The sequence below is a fragment of the Capra hircus genome, chromosome 3, assembly GCF_001704415.2.
Source record: "Capra hircus breed San Clemente chromosome 3, ASM170441v1, whole genome shotgun sequence".
In the NCBI taxonomy this organism is placed as follows: Eukaryota; Metazoa; Chordata; class Mammalia; order Artiodactyla; family Bovidae; genus Capra; species Capra hircus.
The window spans coordinates 10,137,060-10,156,686 of record NC_030810.1 but is presented as its reverse complement, the minus strand read 5'-3'; the positions used below and the strand labels follow the sequence as shown (position 1 = coordinate 10,156,686).

Sequence of the window (19,627 nt, the reverse complement as noted above, 5' to 3'; positions counted from 1 at the left end):
CCTTAGTAAATGTAGTTATTTTAGCTCACAAAGAGGAAGAAATTACAATTAGGAAGAACACATTTCATTTTGCCTTTGTTATTTATTTTTAGAGACATTTTAAATCCAAAGGATGTGATCACAACCCCATTTGAAAATTCCTCTCCCAGCAAAGATTTCTGCAGCCAATCATGCCTTTCTTCTTATGAGCTAAAGAAAAAACCTGTTGTTACCATATATACCAGTAGCATTTCAACTAAGTGCAGTATGTGTCAGAAGAATGCTGATGTAAGTTCTGTTTCGTCTTTGTTGAGATTCTGTTCACAGATCAGAGGTTTTCTACTGGCTCTGCTTACTTTGTGTCCGTGTGTGTTTTTCTTTCCTAGATTCGATTTGAAGTTAAATATCAAAATGTGGTACATGGTCTTTGTAGCGATGCCTGTTTTTCAAAATTTCATTCTGCCAACAACCTCAGCATGAACTGTTGTGAGAACTGTGGGAGCTACTGCTACAGTAGCTCTGGCCCCTGCCAGTCCCAGAAGGTGTTTAGTTCCACAAGTATCACGGCGTATAAGCAGGTACGAATAGCCGTCTCGTGTGCTCTGCAGGCTTGCGCCTTTCCAGTTGGCGGCACAGGGACGAAGTGCAGAAGAGAGTGAGCTCTTCCCACCAATTGACCCTGGTGTGTGATTTCCCCTCCAGAAAAATGGGGTAGATTCTAAAACTGTAAGGGTTGATTTTGATAGTAAGATAATATCGATGAACTAGATCATTCTTTAGGGTTTCCTTCATGGCCACGAATTCACAAACATAATTTCATGGTTTGCTATGAGTCTGAAATTTTGTGCTCTATTGATAGTGAAGAAAACTCCATATTATTGTGGATAGACTATGACCAAGAGTTAAAAAATGATATAATCAGCAAATATAAAACGTATCTTCTTCATTTTAGAAAGTATGTATTTTAAGTGTGTTTTGGAATTAATTTGTCATTATTTTGGTAACATTGCTTTATTAGGATGCTTCAGATATTTTTTTTTGCATTTTAATGTTTTCCAACTGCCTTTTTTTAACTTTAACTAATTTTTAATTAGTTTTGTTACTAAATGTATTAATTTGTCAATTTAATCATTGCTGAATAAATTGGGGTCTTTAAAAGTTATTTATTTAAGAAATAAACTGAAATTTTATTTTTATTTATTTTTTGGCTATACCATGTGACATGTGGGATCTTAGTTCCCTGACCAAGGATTGAGCCTGTGCCCTCTGCATTGGAAGCACAGAGTCTTACTAACTGGACTGCCAGGGAAGTCCTGAAAAAAAGAAGTTATTATTTTCAAAAAACGTGTAAATAATAATTAAATTTTTTTTTTTCAGTTAGGGAGTTTGGTTTAATTCCTCTGAGCAGTTGGTAATGGACATTCATCTTCATAAAGTATCCTTTTTCTAGGAACTTAGCCACTTTTGGCAGTCTGCTTACTATTTTTGCAAAAATAGAATCCATGTTATATGTGTATGTATGTGTGTGTGTGCGTATATATAGTCCCCAAATCAGTCCCATTCCTGATTTTGTTACTGGTATTGTATTCTGTCCACTGTGTAAGTGGTGTTCCTCTTTTACCCAGAAGATTATGTAAAGAAACTTTGCAATTTATGTTTTCCTACTTTTTACTTCCCTGTGTAATTTATTGGTGAAAGATTTTACAGTGTGCCAGTGATAGTATAGGGTAGTGGTTAGGAGCCTGGACTTTGGATCCAGATGAAGTAAGTTAAATCTCCTACTTTTCTGTTTTTTTGTTTTTTTTTCATTAAGTTAATTAAAGTTACAGTTTGTTAATATAATTTTTTAAAGTATCTCACTGTGTTATTGGAAGGATTTTTTGGTACAGTGTAAATAAAATTGCTTAGTATGGTGCCTGGCTCATGATGAGCACTCAGTAAGTAATAATATTTTTAATTTATATAAATGGCGGGCATTATTATTGTGTTTCTTAAAACGTGGATAAACTTACAGGCAAATTTTATTGTGAAACTCAGCTTGAAAAACAGGTAGTTCTGCAGAATCTCCTAATATACATTAAACATCTTTTTTGTCTCCTGCTAAAGAGTTTTACTAGTTAAATAACCTTCAAGGTGGTAGACTCTCTGTTAGACTAATGTCCAAGTCTCTCCTGGGGGTGGTCCTTAGGTGGATTACTTGGTCTCTGATTATTTGTGATGAGAAAAGTATGTTATGACTAATTAATTCATTATTTTTAATGTATTTTGTTGTTGCTAATATATTTGAATAGTTACTAATTTTTTTCAGTTTTTATTTTACAGACATACTTCAGAAATACTGTGAGTTTGGTTCTAGGCCACTGCAATAAAGGAAGAGTATATTAGCAATTCTTATATACATATATACACACAAATATAATGTATATATATACACACATATATATCATTTATATATATTTGGTTTAAAGAGGTATGTTTCAGGTCTCATTGGGTCCTTTCAAAAAGTGAACAACTTATCTTTAAATAATTCCAAGATGGCATTTATAGAGTTTTCATCAGTTAAGAGTTTTAGAGGCATAATTGAGTTCATCCAGTTTCTGTAGCTAGGAAAGCAGCTTACTAGATAACTAACTTATTCAGAATGTGTCTTTTCCTCACCTTTAGAAAGAGAGCGTTTATAGGCATACCTCAGAGATGTTATGTGTTCAGTTCCATTCCACCCACAGTAAAGCAAATATTGCAATAAAGTGACACATGACTTTTTGGTTTCCCAGTGCATATAAAAGTTTATTTACATTATACTGTGTAAATACTATGCTGTGTGCAGTGGAATTATGTCTTAATACTGTGCATACCTTAATTTAAACATAGTTTATTGCTTAAAAATGCTAACCATTCATTTGAGCCTTCAGAGAGTCATAATCTCTTTGCTAGAAGAAGGTCTTGCCTTGATGTTAATGGCCGCTGACTGCTCAACGTGGTGATTACTAAAGGTTGGGGTGGCTATGGCAGTTTATTAAAATAAGACAACAATGAAGTCTGCTGCATGGATTGACTCTTCCTTTCATAAACAGTTTCTCTCTAGCCATACAATGCTGTTCAATAGCGTTTGACCCAAAATAGAACTTTCAAAATGGGGGTCAATCCTGTCAAACCTCGTCACTGCTTTATTAAACCAAACTTACATAATATTCTAAATCCTTTGTTGACATTTCAGTGATCTTTGCAGCATCTTTACAGGAGTAGATTTCATCTCAAGAAGTCACTTTTTTTGTGAGCATTAAAGTTTTATGATGAGATAGCAGAAATTGAGTCACATCGTTGGGCTCCACTTCTAATTCTGGTTCTCTTGTTATTTCTACCAATCTGCAGGGGCTTCTGCAGTGGCTCAGCGGTAAAGAATCGCCTGCAGTACAGGAGCCTCAGGAGACACGGGCTCGATCCCTGGGTGGGGAAGATCCCCTGGAGGAGGGCATGGCAACCCACTCCAGTATTCTTGCCTGGAGAATCCCATGGACAGTGAAGCCTGGTGGGCTACAGTCCATGGGGTGGCAAAGGGTCGGACATGACTGAAGCGACTTCACATACACAGTTACTTTATTCACTGAAGTCTTAAATCCCTCAAAGTCATCCTTGAAAGTTGGAGTCAACTTCTTCTAGACTCCTGTTAATGTAGATACTTTGACCTTTTCCCATGAATCACTATCTAGAATGGTGAATCCTTTCCAGAAGGCTTTTCATTTACTTTGTCCAGATCTGTCAGAAGAATCACTATGGCAGGAATAACCTTATAAAATGTATTTCTTAAATAATGAAACTTGAATTTGATCCATGGGCTGCAGAATGGATGCTTTGTTAGCAGGCATGTTTTCAGACAACATTAATCTCATTGTACATCTCTGTCAGAGCTCTTGCGTGACCAGTTGCATTGTCACTGAACAGTAGTATTTTGAAAGGAATCTTTTTTTCTGAGGAGTTGGTCTCAACAGTGGGCTTCGAATATTCAGTAAACCGTGTTGTCAGTAGATACATTGTCGTCTAGGCTTTGTTGCTCCATTTACAGAGCACAGGCAGAGTAGAATTAGCCTTATTCTTAAGGCCCTGAGGATTTTTAGAATAAGTGAACATTGGCTTCCACTTGAAGTTACCAGCTGCATTAGCCCCTAACAGGAGAGTCAGCCTTTCCTTGAAGCTTTGAAACCACGCATTGGCTTCTCTGTAGGGTGAAAGTCCTAGATGGAATCTTCTTCCAGTGGAAGGCTATGTCATCTGTGTTGAGAATCTGTTGTTTAATGTAGCCACCTTTGTTAACGGTCTTAGCTGGATCTTCTGAATAGCTCGTAGTTTCTGCATCAGCATGTGGTGCTTCCCGTTGTGCTTGGATGTTATAGAGATGGTGTCTTTCCTTAAAACTCATAAGCCAACCTCTGCCCACTTCAAAATTTTCTTCTGAAGCTTCCTCACCTGTCTCAGACTTTGTTGAACTGAAGAGTGGTAGGGCCTTGCTTGGAAAAGGCAGTGGCAACCCACTCCAGTACTCTTGCCTGGAAAATCCCATGGGCTGAGGAGCCTAATAGGCTGCAGTCCATGGGGTCGCAAAGAGTCGGACACGACTGAGCGACTTCACTTTCACTTTTCACTTTCATGCATTGGAGAAGGCAATGGCAACTTACTCCATTGTTCTTGCCTGGAGAATCCTACAGACAGGGGAGCCTGGTGGGCTGCCGTCTATGGGGTCGCACAGAGTCGGGCACAACTGAAGCGACTTAGCAGCAGCAGCAGGGCCTTGGTTTGGGTTAGGCTTTGATTTAAGGGAAGATTGTGGTTGCTTTGATCTTTTCAGACACTAAAACTTCCTCCATATCAGCAGTAAGACATTTTTGCTTTCTTAACGTCTATGTGTTCACTGGAGCAGCAGGTTTAATTGCGTTCAAGAACTTCTCCTTTGCATTCAGAACTTGGCTTACTGGCACAAGAGGCCTCGCTTTAGGCCTGCGTCAGCTTTTTCTGTCTTCCTCTGTAAGTTTAATCATTTACAGCTTTTGATTTGAAGTGAAAGATATGTGACTCTTCCTTTCACTTCACTATCTGAAGACCATTGTAGGGTATTAATTAGCCTAATTGAAATATTATTGTGTCTCAGGGAATAGGGAGGCTTGAGGAGAGGGAGAGTGACGGGAAACGAGCAGTCAGTGTAGGAGTCCGAGCACATACAACGTTTCCCAGTTAAGCTTGTCTTAAACGGCTGTGGCTCATGGCAGCCCCAAAGTAGGTACAATGGTAACCTTAAAGATCACTGATTACAGACAGCCATAACAAAATAATGAAAAAGTTTGCAAGATTGCGAGATCTACCAAAAATGTGTCACAGTGAGCAAAGGCTGTTGGGAAAATGGCACCGATAGACTTGCCTGATGCAGGATTGCCACCGAAGCTTCCATTTGTGAAAAATGCAGTGTCTGCAAAGCATAACAAAGTGAAGCGCAATGAAATGAAGTCCGCCTGTATTAGTAGGCGAAAGAACTTATTTCCCCACATCCCAGTTTTAGGAAGACCTATACCTAGTGTAGCTGCTATCATTGTCAAATATCGTGCTCAAATATTTTAGCCAAAGGCTTTGGTCGTAGGTAGCGTTTCCTTTTTTCTTTCCTTAGAGCATATGTATATATATATGTATACTTGTACTCGGTATTTAAATGTTATTTTATTTTAATAGAACTCAGCCCAAACTCCTCCATATGCCTTGGGGAAATCATTGAGGCCCTCAGCTGAGATGATTGAGACTACGAATGACTCAGGGAAAACAGAGCTTTTCTGCTCTATTAATTGCTTATCTGCTTACAGAGTTAAGACAGTTACTTCTTCAGGTAATGTTTAATTCCATACATGTATAGATTTTGTAACTATTGAAGAGGAATGTAACTGCTTTTTTTTTTCCACTTTATTACAAAACTAAAGCAATCTGTGTGGTTTAAATAAAGACCCAAGGTTGCTTTAGTTTCAAAGAGCTGATTTTTTTTTTAAGATTTTTTTGATGTGACCATTAAAAAAAAATTTCATTGAATTTATTACAATATTTTCTGTATTATGTTTTGTTTTTTGGCCACAAGGCATGTGGAATCTTAGTTCCCCAAGCAGTGATCAAACCCGCACCCCCTGCATTGGAAGGTAAAGTTTTAACCATTGGATGTCAGGGAAGTCCCTCAAAGAGCTGATTTTTAAGCAACAAAGTTTTTCAATGATTTTCTTGATCAAAGTATTTATTTTGTAATTTCATATGTGAAAAGAGAGAAAAACACATGTATGTTCCAAGTTAATTTTTGTGTAAGTGGGACTTAATTGTAGTTAGCTGTACATGTTACTATAAAGTTCTTTCATTTTTGTTCTGCGTATTACTGAATATTTGATATTTTTACTCCCCTAATACATTTTTGGTTTATTTGTTCATCTATGTAACTTAGTCATTGGTTTTTGTGTTTTGTTACCAAGGTGTCCAGGTTTTGTGCCATAGCTGTAAAACTAAAGCAGTCCCTCAGTATCACCTGGCCATGTCCAACGGAACGATACATAGCTTCTGCAACTCCAGTTGCGTGGTGGCTTTCCAGGTACGACCTTAGGTAGTACTGTACCCTTGCAGTTCTCTCAGGCAGTGGTCTGTGGCAAAATGTTAACTGCTGAAGGGACCATCCTTATCAAAGATTAAGCTTCGGGTAGGAAGGAAAGAGATTCTGTTCAGTTACAGTCCAGGAGGCCGTTTCTGCAGAATGTCTGAGCCCAAGGTTTGAGCTTTAGTCCTTCTTTATTCAGCCTTCTCACCTAACTACCTTTCTCTTCCACTTTCTCCCCTGGCTGTCTCCCTTTCAAAAGAATGGAAGTCGGCTGTGGTTTGGATAGGTGGCATGGTGATGGGTTCCTGTGTCCCTTCCTCTCATCCTGGGCCAGATACATCATGACTCCCAGCACGGAATTGGAAGCCTCCACTTGTCGCATTCTCTCCTTACTCTCTAATACACAGAGAAAGGGTAGAATTTAGTGATCCTCCTGGGTGGGAAGATCCCTGATGTGGTATCCTTGGCCCCAGGGAGAAAGCAAAGTGTCCACTGTGCTCTTAATAGCTAGGAGATTCTGGTTGGTAATAGGTGTGCAGGTGGAGGGAAAGGAGAGGCCTGCTTTTATTTATTAAAGTCATGTACTAGAGATCTTTGTCTGGAAAGCCTGAATTTTAGTCTGCAGCCTTTTTTTTTTTTTTTTTGCAACCTTTTAGTGTTACATTCCTCAGTCCTATTCTGGGAATATGCCATTTCAACTCTTCCTGTGAACTCCTTAGGAAAACTTTGCAGAAACATTGGGGGAAATTTATTTATTATAGTGAGAAAATGAAAATGACCAAGTTATCTTATTTCTTACTTGATACAATCTTTGCCTTATCTGTATTTATTCAGAATGTATTTAACAAGCCAAAAGGAGCAAACTCTTCGGCAGTGCCCGTATCTCAGACCCAAGTGATTGTAAGCCCGCCCTCTGGGTCAGCAGTGTCAGCCGGAAGAGGTCACACCTCTGCCTTTACCCCCCGCTCCGTCGCTGGCTCTGTTGCAACCAGTCTCCAGCCTCCTGCTCAGTTCCAGCAAGTTGCTTTAACCCACAGGATTGTCAGACTCAGGTGTCAGCACTGTAACTATCTGTTTGCGACAAAACCAGAACTTCTTTTCTACAAGGTAAAGAGAGATCATAAAAGGGATTGAATATATGAGTTTATCCAATAGAAGCATTTTTGTCTTTTCATCTTTGACAGTCACTCACTTTGCTTTGAAGTGAGAAAGAAAAAGATTTCTTTAAAGCAACACTTTAATTAGATATTAATGACTATTCTTCCTCTGCAGGGGAAGATGTTTCTGTTTTGTGGCAAGCTTTGCTCTGATGAATACAAAAAGAAAAACAGAGTTATGGCAATGTGTGACTACTGTAAACTACAAAAAATTATAAAGGAGACTGTACGATTCTCAGGGGTTGATAAGCCATTCTGTAGTGAAGGTAAGAAAAAAAGCTCATTGTAGCCACAGAGCATGTGGTGGTTATGAAGTAACTCGTGATGAGTTGGGCTCTTAATCCACAATTAATTTTCAAGAAATTTCTTTTTCGAGGTATAATTTGAAGCTTTTTTATTGAGTGTATAGTTAACTCACTTCTCAGTCTATCCTTTTAAATGTTATAATAATCTCAATAAAGAAAACCTTTCCAAATATAATTAGAACAATGGTATTAGTATGGAGTATAGAAAATCTCTTTGTTAAGTTTAACTTCAAAGATCATTGTTTGTACCCTTTCATAAACGGGGTACTTGGGCAATTACTGCTTCTCGGCTTAAGGAACTTTTATATCTCTTATGTTTCTGAATATAGATAACCTAATATTTAGAGTGTATGTTTCAAAGGTGATATGAGTGTTTTGTGAATACAGATAGGACTCTCTTTTAACCTAGAGCCAAATAATTGTGTCCAGATTTAGAAGTTAGCTTAAGGCTGGTATTATTGAAGACTGTAGAAATCCACTTCACTGCCTTCTGGTTAATGTAAACTTGATGTCTCTTCGTTTTATCCTTCTGGTGCTCAGTTTGCAGATTCCTCTCTGCCCGTGACTTTGGAGAACGATGGGGAAACTACTGTAAGATGTGCAGTTATTGTTCACAGACATCCCCTAATTTGGTAGAAAATCGACTGGAGGGCAAGTTGGAAGAGTTCTGTTGTGAAGACTGCATGACCAAATTTACGGTTCTGTTTTATCAGGTAAATATGATGTGCCTCTTCGACTTTCTGAAGTTGGTACCGTTATTTTCCATTTAAAATATATTCAGATTATGTGAAGAGAAATTGGTTGTTTAGAACTAGGTAAATAAATAAATTATGGGCTGTGGGCTCCTAAAGCAAAATTCAGTTGACTACAAACATGAAATCTTTGGGGTCAAGAAGATAGGATTTTTGGAGATTTTTATTGTTGTTTGGGGAACTGTTCCTTTTAATTTTTGCTTTCTTGTAAGGCGCATGGATCTTACTTATAACTTTTAGTTCTTTCGAGTTGGAATTTGACACAGTTATGTTGCCTTAAGTGGCTCTCTCATTCAGAAGGAGTTCTGAGGAGCTTGAAGTGAGCCTTTGCTCTCACTTCATGAGTTAAATGACTCTGACCTCCCTACCCTTCATCTACCGTCTTTTTTAAAAAATTACTTTCTTGAAAGCCCAACAACAGAAGCTGCAGTTGATTGAACCACTACTACCTGTCTGGTGCTTCATAAATATTATTTCATTTAATCTTCACCACATTCCTTGGTGGCTCAGATGGTAAAAGAACGTGCCCACAGTGCAGGAGATGTAGGTTGGATCCCTGGGTCGGGAAGATCCCTGGAGAAGGAAATGGCTACCCACGCTAGTTTTCTTGCCTGGAGAGTCCCATGGACAGAAGAGCCTGGTGGGCTACAGCCCATGAGGTTGCAAAGAGTTGGACACGACTAAGTGACTAACACTTTCACAGTCCTAAGAGATAAGGTATAGTATTGCTATTGTTAGGTTGTTCTGGTATTGCCTGTTTATAAATAAGGAAAAAGAATAAGGTCCAGGGAGGTTATGTAATGTTCCCATGAAGAATCTGGTAGGAGAGGAAGAGCACCTGTAACACTCCAGTAAAATCACCTGTTTACTTGTTTACCTACCTAAACTATAGTTTTCTTTGAGAGAAGGTATGTCATTTTCATAATTATGTGACTAGGACCTATCTCAATGCTCAAGACGAAGGAAACCTAGTTAGATATTTGTCAAATGAATCAAAGTCTTTATGACTACAAAGCCCATATTCTTTTTTTTTTTAACTTATTTTATATTGGAGTATAGCTGAGTAACAATGATGTATCAGTCCAGGTGCACAGCAGAGGGACCATAGCCCATATTCTTTATACTGCAGTGGGCTGCCTCTTAACCTTAAAAAAAACAAACAAACCCCATCTTTTGATTCCTTCACCAGTAATTTTGAAAACAGGAGATCAATTTTTATATCCTCTCAATTGAGGACGTCTATATAAAACGAATAGTGTGTATATTTCTGACTACAGTATCTTAAGGTAGGAACCTTACGTTTTGTGATCTCAACTGACTCACACATTCTGTTTTCATAGTTCCTTCTGGTTTTATGATTAGTGTTATGTTTTCATTATTTTATAGTTTTCAGCCTATCCTGTTTCACATTTCTTTCTCAGATGGCCAAGTGTGATGGTTGTAAACGACAGGGAAAGCTAAGTGAGTCCATAAAATGGCGAGGAAACATCAAACATTTCTGTAACCTATTTTGTGTTTTGGAGTTTTGTCATCGTCAGCAAATTATGAATGACCCTTTTTCACAAAATAAAGGTAAAATTAAACTTGGCTAATGGGATCTTTCCGTCAGTGCTAAGTTACTGTCAGCACTCAAAGTTGTAAATAATGTAATAACAAAATTTCACTGCATTCACATAGCCTAAATTTACTTAAATTTTCCTTTAAGAATCCTTAAAGATTGCCCTAGTGGGCAAATTAATCTTGATGCTTTTTGTTTTCAAAATCAAACATACCAAGGAATCAATAAATATGTAAGCAATAATTTTTTAGGAAAATTAGATTTGCTTGCTTTTGATTGAATTTATCTGTATATAAATAACTTACACTAAGTGCTATATTGCTATTCAGTTAATAAAGCAGAAATAAAAATAGAAAATCAGGGCAAACAAAGGAAGAGGATATATTAATATGGTGGCTGTTACTGGTGTAAGATTTGATTCAGAGCTTGCTTGTAGCCAAGGGAAAAAGAACAACACATTAATTATATCAGAAAAAATAAAGTAGACCAGTTCTTCATGGGTAGCAAAGCTTTTCCTGGCTAAGAATAAAATAATTTTGCAAGTAGGACAGCTAATGTGGTCAAAATATCCAGATGAATAGATACGTGGCATGTTCTGAAAGTAGCTCTCTGAAGTAGCACTTCTCTGAGTTAGGCTAAAAACATTTGATGTTATGTTCTCTCATCAAAGCCTGGAGTGCTCCTGAATTGACAGAATTGACACCATAAAGCTCTGGCTTTATGGTGTGGCCTTTGTCTACTTTTGCAATCTTATTAATCATCACCTTAACCACATATGCTTTGTGCTAATCTTTTGTGTTATCATCCATTCCCTAAGACCAGTAATGGTGGAATTTTCATTCTATAATGTGGGTTAACAAAATCAGTGTTCTTATGTGGATGGAGAGCTACGTCACCAACTTATTCATAAAAATTATCAGGTTAAATTTTTATTTGAATCAAGCTTTAGGTGTAGAAATTTTAACATTCGCTAATGGAAAAGTCCTGTTAATCCTGAAGCCGATAACTGTATTTTTACACATTGAGTATCATTTGAAGTTTCTAATTTTAGAGAATTAAGCACCCTTTAAGTCCTAGTGAACACTAATCTAAACAGGATCACCCAACCCAACATTCAGTTCAGTTCAGTTCAGTTGCTCAATCGTGTCTGACTCTTTGCGACCCCATGGACTGCAGCATGCCAGGCCTCCGTGCCCATCACCAACACCCGGAGTTTACTCAGACTCATGTCCATTGAGCCGGTGATGCCATCCAACCACCTCATCCTCTGTCGTCCCCTTCTCCTCCCGCTTTCAATCTTTCCTAGCATCAGGGTCTTTTCAAATGAGTCAGTTCTTTGCATCAGGTGGCCAAAGTATTGGAGTTTCAGTTTCGACATCAGACCTTCCAATGAATATTCAGGACTGATTTCCTTTAGGATGGACTGGTTGGATCTCTTTCCCGTCCAAGGGACTCTTAAGAGTCTTCTCCAACACCAGAGTTCAAAAGCATCAATTCTTCGGTGCTCAGCTTTCATTATAGTCTGACTATCACATCCATACGTGGCCACTGGAAAAACTGTAGCCTTGACTAGACGGACCTTTGTTGACAAAGTAACGTCTCTGCTTTTCAATATACTGTCTAGGTTGGTCATAAGTTTTCTTTCAAGGAATAAACATCTTTTAATTTCATGGCTGCAGTCACCATCTGCAGTGATTTTGAAGCCCCAGAAAATAAAATCTGCTACTGTTTACACTGTCTCCCCATCTATTTGCTATGAAGTGATGGGACCGGATGCCATGATCTTACTTTTCTGAAAGTTGAGCTTAGAGCCAACTTTTTCACTCTCCTCTTTCACTTTCATCAAGAGGTTCTTTAGTTCTTCTTCGCTTTCTGCCATAAGGGTGGTGTCATCTGAATATCTGAGGTTATTAATATTTGTCCCGGCAATCTGGATTCCAGCTTGTGTTTCTTCCAGCCCAGCATTTCGCGTGATGTACTCTGCATATATGTTAAATAAGCAGGGTGACAATATACAGCCTTGATGTACTCCTTTTCTTATTTGGAACCAGTCTGTTGTTCCATGTCCAGTTCTAACTGTTGCTTTCTGACCTGCATACAGATTTCTCAAGAGGCAGGTCAGGTGGTCTGATATTCCCATCTCTTGAAAAATTTTCCACAGTTTGTGGTGATCCACACAGTCAAAGGCTTTGGCATAGTCAATAAAGCAGAAATAGATGTTTTTCTGGAACTCTCTTGCTTTTTCCATGATCCAGCGGATGTTGGCATTTTGATCTCTGGTTCCTCTGCCTTTTCTAAAACCAGCTCGAACATCTGGAGGTTCATGGTTCACGTATTGCTGAAGCCTGGCTTGGAGAATTTTGAGCATTACTTTACTAGCGTGTGAGATGAGTGCAATTGTGTGGTAGTTTGCACATTCTTCGGCATTGCCTTTCTTTGGGAAACCCAACATTATGCAGTTATATATTTGTATTGCCTTGAAACTTAGTTGTTAGAGTTTTTTTTAATGCGTGCATGTGATCCTTTTGTCTTACCTTTTTGTTTATTTTAATCAGCAAATATTTCTAAGGCACACATTGCTCCAGCGGTGCTCCCTGCTGCAAGGACAAATACAACACCAGTTATAACCAATGTGGTGTCATTGGCAAAAATATCTCCTTCCCAGCCCACAGGGAGTGGTGTTTTAAAAGGTATGACTTGAAGTAAAGGCATTTGGGTAAACTGTAGAGGTTTTTTCCTAGTGTAAATAGCGCTTACTGGTAATACTCACATGTACATTTATATGAAGAAACATGGCCCTCTGTCTCTGAGGGAAGAGGGTAGCAAGCAGGGTGGCATGCATAGAGAAGGAAGTGGTATATATAATTTATTTTTTAAGGAACCCCAATGATTTAATATAGCTGCCTTTAACATCAGAGATTCTAACACAGTATGTTAGGATTGGGACCCAGGAATCCCTTGCCTTTACCAAGCACCCCAGGAGATATTGATGCCAAATTTCCTTGTACTATTTTTTGAGAAATTCTGGAGTAGACTCTAGACCACCTTAGAGAGAGGAAAGTAACCTCTTGGTTTCAGTGTTTACTTGTATATATTCTAGGGATAATAATGTATTTTAATTTATAACAGGTGCAGTTGTTACTGAAGAGGCAACAAAGATCATTGAAAATGTAAGTTTTATTAATTATCTTCCTGATTAATATTCTTTGGGTTTAGTTTCATTTTAATATGTAGCTTCTAATATATGTCTGAGTACATTTCTGTTTGCTACTTAGTTGTTTTAAAAAGTGAGTAATATATTATGCACTAATTTTTGTTTTTGAATTTTAAAGTTAGATCATTAATAATGCATTTCTGATTTATTTTACTGTTTGTGTTCTGGTTCCTTAGTTTCTTTAAATACTTGTTAATTCCATCTGGGTGGTTATTTTCCTCTTACTACTTTCAAGTATTTTTCTTCTCGACTAGAAGGTTCTGAAAAAGTTCACTGTATTATTGTCTTATGCATCTTTGAATTACGTGAAGCTGAAAATAGTGCAAAGTAAAATAATATTTAACTTCTCTTTTTATTGTGAAACTTCCTGAAATTTAAAAAAAAATGTAAAGAAAGGCATAATTTCTGGCAGGCTGAAAGAATTGCAGACTTTGTCATTGTCTTATGTCAGCGTCACTTTAGCAGGAGAACAAAATTCCCATCGTCCTTTATCAGTATCACACAAAACCTAATGTGTCAGATCTTGGGTTAATGTTTTCGTTACAGTGTTGCTCTCTTAATATTTGCTCTTGATACAATTAAAAGTATTAAAAAAAATCATATAACAGTGTGATTCACGTTCATTAAGTGGTGGTGCTGTACTAAAAAGTGTGCCCCAAATTCAATAAATTTGGAGAAGTTAGATGTGATATAACTCTGTGAAGAAGGCTAGACCATTGCTGTGATATCTCATGCTGTTAATTTAGGAGAGTGCACCCTGCAGGGTATTAGAGATAATGTTCAAAAAGCCCCAAAGTGGTTTTAGAGCAGATACACCCTTCAGTTCACAAAATTATCTTGTAACCAGGCAAGGATGATGGAATAAATTGAAAAAATCCTGGCAACACAGATGTAAGATCAATGCTACCATAATGTGCCCCTAAAGCCAAGCTCTCATCTGTGCTAAGACATGAAGTATTTTTGATGATTTGAAAGGAGGTGACACTGAGACAAAAAGGTTTACTACAAGTCATGGTTGGCTTTTCAAGTTTAAAGCCCACCAAGATTTTAAGAATATAAAAATGAGCAGGCAAGCTATATCTGGAGTGCTGAAGCTATCAAAACATTTCAGCTTTCAGTCAGTCAGTCAGTCCAGTCGCTCAGTCGTGTCCGACTCTTTGCGACCCCATGGACTGCAGCATGTGAGGCCTCCCTGTCCATCACCAACTCCCGGAGTTTACTCAGACTCATGTCCATTGAGTCGGTGATGCCATCCAACCATCTCACCCTCTGTCGTCCCCTTCTCCTCCTGCCTTCAATCTTTCTCAGCATCAGGGCCTTTTCCATTGAGTCAGTTCTTCGCATCAGGTGTCCAAAGTATTGGCATTTCAGCTTCAACGTCAGTTCTTCCGGTGAATATTCAGGACTGATCTCCTTTAGGATGGACTGGTTATTTCAGCTTTACCAGAATTTAAAGAGTCTTTAACTTGGAAGACAACATAACGTCTGCTAGTAAAGAAGCTTTTAAAATGGTAAAGAAGGTAAATTTGTGCAAGGTTGATGGAAGGGATGTTGAGATTTTGCTTGGGTTGTTTCCCAGGGATTAATAAAGGAGGACTTGCTAGAATTAGAAAAACAGAGGTAATAGGAAGAGGGCCCCAGCAATTAGCCTGGGTCTTCAGCACATCAGCTAGCAATGAAGTGACTGGCATAGACTTTTGACCATATTTCAGCAACAGTTGCTAGTTTTGAAGATGATCCATATGTGGATTGCAGTTCCATGGTGGTGAGGTGAAAGATGGACAAGTGTCTTTGCATATGAAGAAATCCTCAGTGGGAAAGAAAAAGAGAAAAAACCCAAACCATGTTAGATTCATTAGCTTCATTCTTTAGCAGAAGTCTAGGAAATCAGACCAGCCTTCACCATAATGTGGAGAGAGAGTTTATCCTACTTAATTTGATATCTCTTAACTCTTCCATTATTAAGGTTGGAAGAGGATAATGATAACACTAGTTAATTATTTTTAGGCAGTATACCACATTAGTTAATGAGCTGTCATTAAGTTAATTTCATATTTATATGTATATTATGTATTGTACTTTAAATTATATTTTAAAATTACATGATTAATAAATCACTGTTATAGAATTAATAATTTTATTAGCTGCTTAATTATATGTGAATTATTAATGCATTGTGCCTTAAATTAATATTATTGTTATGAAGTAAGTATTGTTATTTATGTTATTATATATTATAAAAATATTCTATATTATAAGTGTATATTCTGTGATAATGCATTCTTCCTCTATATGTATGGGACAATTAGTCTTAAATTATGTTGGTTTTTTGAATTATTCAGAAGCATATCTCTCATATTAAATGTGACTCCCTATATATGTTTTCCCTATATGGAGTACTTCTGTAATTCACCAGTCATTTAAACTGTGTTACAGAATAGTTCTGATTAATATTTTCAGTTTAGGCTATAAAAAGTATAATAATAAATAATGTATTTTTATGATTTTTAAAAAAGAAAACCAGACTGTTTTAGAATCTTTTTCTTTGTTTCTCTGAGACTTTGGTCTGGATTCCTTAAGGTTATTTAAGTGGTCTTAAGTTTGGGGGAAAGGTGAGGTACTGGAAAGTGCAAAGAAGAAAACATACTGCAGATGTCAGCAAACTTCTTCTGTAAAGGTCTAGAGAGTAAATTAGACTTTGCAGGCCATGCAGTCTCTGTTGCAGCTCCTTACTTCTGCCATTGTAGTGGAGAAGTAGCCGTCGACAATATATAAGTAAGTGGCTCTGTTCTAGTAAAACTTTAAAACAAATGATGGGCCCATGAACCACGCTTTGCCAACTCCATGTTCTACTATATTCCCTCCCTCCATAATTAACCATTGATAGATTTGGCTTATTTGCTCATAGTTTTTCTTTTCTTACCCTCCCTTTTTAAACAATGAATCACTGCCCCCAGTCCTTTTTCACATCCCTCGATGCAGCTACTGTTACAAATTTGGTGTGTGTCCTTTCAGACTGCTTTTACTCTTTCATATTCATATATACACATCCATCGAAAATAATATTATTTTTTAAAATATCCATCTGATTCTTAATAGATTTGGTACATTTCTACTACTACTGTATAATATTGTATACTTTGTTGTTGTTCAGTTGCTCGGTTGTAGTCTGACTCTTTGCACCCCCATAAACTGCAGCATGCCAGGCTCCTCTCTCCTCTACTGTCGCCCGGAATTTGTTCACATTCAGGTGCATTGGGTCAGTGATACTGTCTAACCTCTGCTGCCCCCTTCTCCTTTTGCCTTCAGTCTTTCTTAGCATCAGTGTCTTTTCCAATGAGTTGGCTCTTTGCATCAGGTGACGAAAGTATTGGAGCTTCAGCTTCAGCAAAACTCCTTCCAGTGAATATTCAGGGTTGATTTCCTTTAGGATTGACTGGTTTGATCTCCTATATTGCCTATAGATACCACATTTTATTTATCTATTGCCCTGTTGATAAACATATGTTGCTTCACTATCAAAAATATCTGCTGCAATGAATGAACATTCTCGTATATGTCTTCTTGTGCATGTGGCAGGTGTGTTTGTCTAGTGTAGACATGGAAGAGTGGAATTTTGAGGACAAAGTGTATTTACATTTTTAGTTTTCAAATTGCCCTATTGAGTGGGTGTTCCAGTTTTTATTTCCACCGGCAGTTTATGTTTGTACTCATTTCCTACAGCCTTACTGTCATTTTATGTTTTCAGATTTAAACTTTTTTTTGCCCGTCTTCAGTAATATCTTATTGTTTTATTTTGTATGTCACTGATTACTAGTGAGTTTGCTTATATTTCTGTTTCTGAACATCTGCGTTTTCTTTCATTTTTGTATTTGTCTTTTTTCTTATAGATTTCTTTCTGTATTCTGGATTTGTCTTCCTTTCTACTCATCATTTTTATCAACACAAAAACATGTGGTATTATTTCCTACCTGAAAAAAATCCTTATTTAATACCATGGCCTTTCAGTTACTGTCCCATTTTTCTGCTTTCCATTTTGGAAAGAAAGCCTCTAAGGGTGGCCTCTGCTTGTTGCATCATTTTTTAAATCTGCTTTCTTTCCTTAGCTCACTCTAGTCAGGCTTTTGTCTGTACCACTCTGCTGAAATATGTCTTGTCAAGACCTCCATCAGTCTTTATTTTGTCAAATCTCGTGGTCAGTTTTCAGTTCTCCTCCTCATGCTTTCAGTAACATTTGATACAGCTGATCTCTCTTTCCTTCCTTGAAATACCTTCAACTTCTGGGTCATCATACTTATCCCTTTTGTCAGCCTACACATTTCTTTATAGGGGACTCACACAGTCCTCTGGTTTTAAACCACCTGGATAGTGGCTGATTACAGACTGACTTCTCTTGCCTTGACCTCTGAGCTCTAGGTTCAGGTATCCATCCAGCTACTCTTAGATGATGAATAGTCATCTCAGGTAAAGCAGAGTCCTTTTATTTCGTCCAGTCCTTTTACTCCCTCTCCAGCGTTCCTTACTTCTTATCACTTCTGGTGCCATCTTCTTAGTCTGGGCCATCATCATCTTTCTTCTGTATTATTGCAGTGACCTCCTCCTTGTCTTTCTCCTTCCATTCTTGCCATTTGCAGTTTTTTTCCTCCACAGTGTTGCCAGAATGATCATTTTAAAACACAAATCAGATTGTCACTCTGATGCTTTAAAAACCTTCAACAAAATTCTGAAAAAGAAGAATAAAGAAGGGGAAGAGCTAGTTCCCCAAATTATAACTACACATTTGAAAAAAAAGTTTAAAAAATTTTATTAGCATATTGTTGATTTACAATGTTGTGGTAGTTTTAGATGTGAAGTGAATCATTTATGTAACAGATTTTATAGAGCTACATAGTTGAAACAACAGGAAGCCATGGATAGACAATTCAGTAGAAAGAAGTCCAGAAATAGACCTAAATATATATAAATATATTATATATTTATAAATGTATATTATATATTTAATAAATAAAAACTTATTTTAAATTATATATAATTATAAATATTATAGAAATATTATGTATATATTATATATAAATCTGGAGAAGGAAATGGCAACCCACTCCAGTATTCTTGACTAGAGAATCCTGTGGACAGAGGAACCTGGGGGCTGCTGTCCATAGGGTCGCACAGAGTCGGACACGACTGAAGTGACTTAGCATGCGTGCATGCATGCATAAATATATATATAATATATATGTAAATAAATATATGTATGTATATATACACACACACGATTTTAGAAATAATAAAGGTGGCAGTTCACATCATTAGGAGAGATCTAGATTATTCAATAAACAGTGTTGTGACAACTGAGTTGACATATGGAAGAAAATTCCATAGGATTTCTACCTCCTAAGTTAAACCAAAATGATGCCCAGATGGAGAAAAGTTTCAAGTTTAAAAAATAATGAAAGTATTAGGGAAAAGTATAGGAAAGAATTTTAATGCAGAAATAGGGAAAGTCTTTCTAGATATGTCACAGAACCCAAAAGCCATAAAGATTTGTGAGGAAAATTCAACTACATTTCAAAGTCATGACACAGGAGATAAATGAAGAAGTTGCAATTTATGTTGTAGAAGGCTATTTTTTCCCATATGTAAAGAGTTTCTGTGAGTCATTGAGAAGATCCAGCACCCATTAGGAACATGGGTAAAAGTATGATCCATAATTTTACAGACTTGGAAAAAAAAATGGTTCTTAAATATACACAAACATAATTTAGCTTCAAGATTAGAGAAATGCCATTTAGAACTATAGTTTTATCAGATGGGAAAGATAAAAATGCCAATAGCAGTTGGTAAAACTGCTACAGAGGGCAACTTAGTAAAACCTGTTAAAATTAAAAATGTAAATACCCTTTTACTCAGGAACTCCAATTTTAAGAATTTACCCTTCAGATATATTCTGCACATTTATGAAATGATGTACAAGGATAACAATTGCAGTATTGTTTGTAGTAGGAAAAGCCTATAAACATCCTAGTTGTTTCACCAATGATCAGGGCTGTTGTGAGTT

At 37.2% G+C, this 19,627-nt stretch overlaps 1 protein-coding gene across 5 annotated transcripts in view; it reads left to right on the top strand.

The window, feature by feature from the left end:
- Positions 1-19,627, top strand: part of ZMYM6 (zinc finger MYM-type containing 6) — a 46,284-nt gene that overhangs the window by 16,947 nt on the left and 9,710 nt on the right. For all 5 annotated transcript variants that reach the window (XM_018041272.1, XM_018041284.1, XM_018041288.1 and 2 more), the window contains 10 exons: positions 93-267; positions 366-557; positions 5,695-5,845; positions 6,468-6,583; positions 7,421-7,693; positions 7,859-8,009; positions 8,589-8,761; positions 10,222-10,372; positions 12,914-13,048; positions 13,488-13,528. In XM_018041272.1, coding sequence (XP_017896761.1) covers positions 93-267; positions 366-557; positions 5,695-5,845; positions 6,468-6,583; positions 7,421-7,693; positions 7,859-8,009; positions 8,589-8,761; positions 10,222-10,372; positions 12,914-13,048; positions 13,488-13,528 — 1,558 coding nt within the window. The remainder of the gene's footprint in view (positions 1-92; positions 268-365; positions 558-5,694; positions 5,846-6,467; positions 6,584-7,420; positions 7,694-7,858; positions 8,010-8,588; positions 8,762-10,221; positions 10,373-12,913; positions 13,049-13,487; positions 13,529-19,627) is intronic.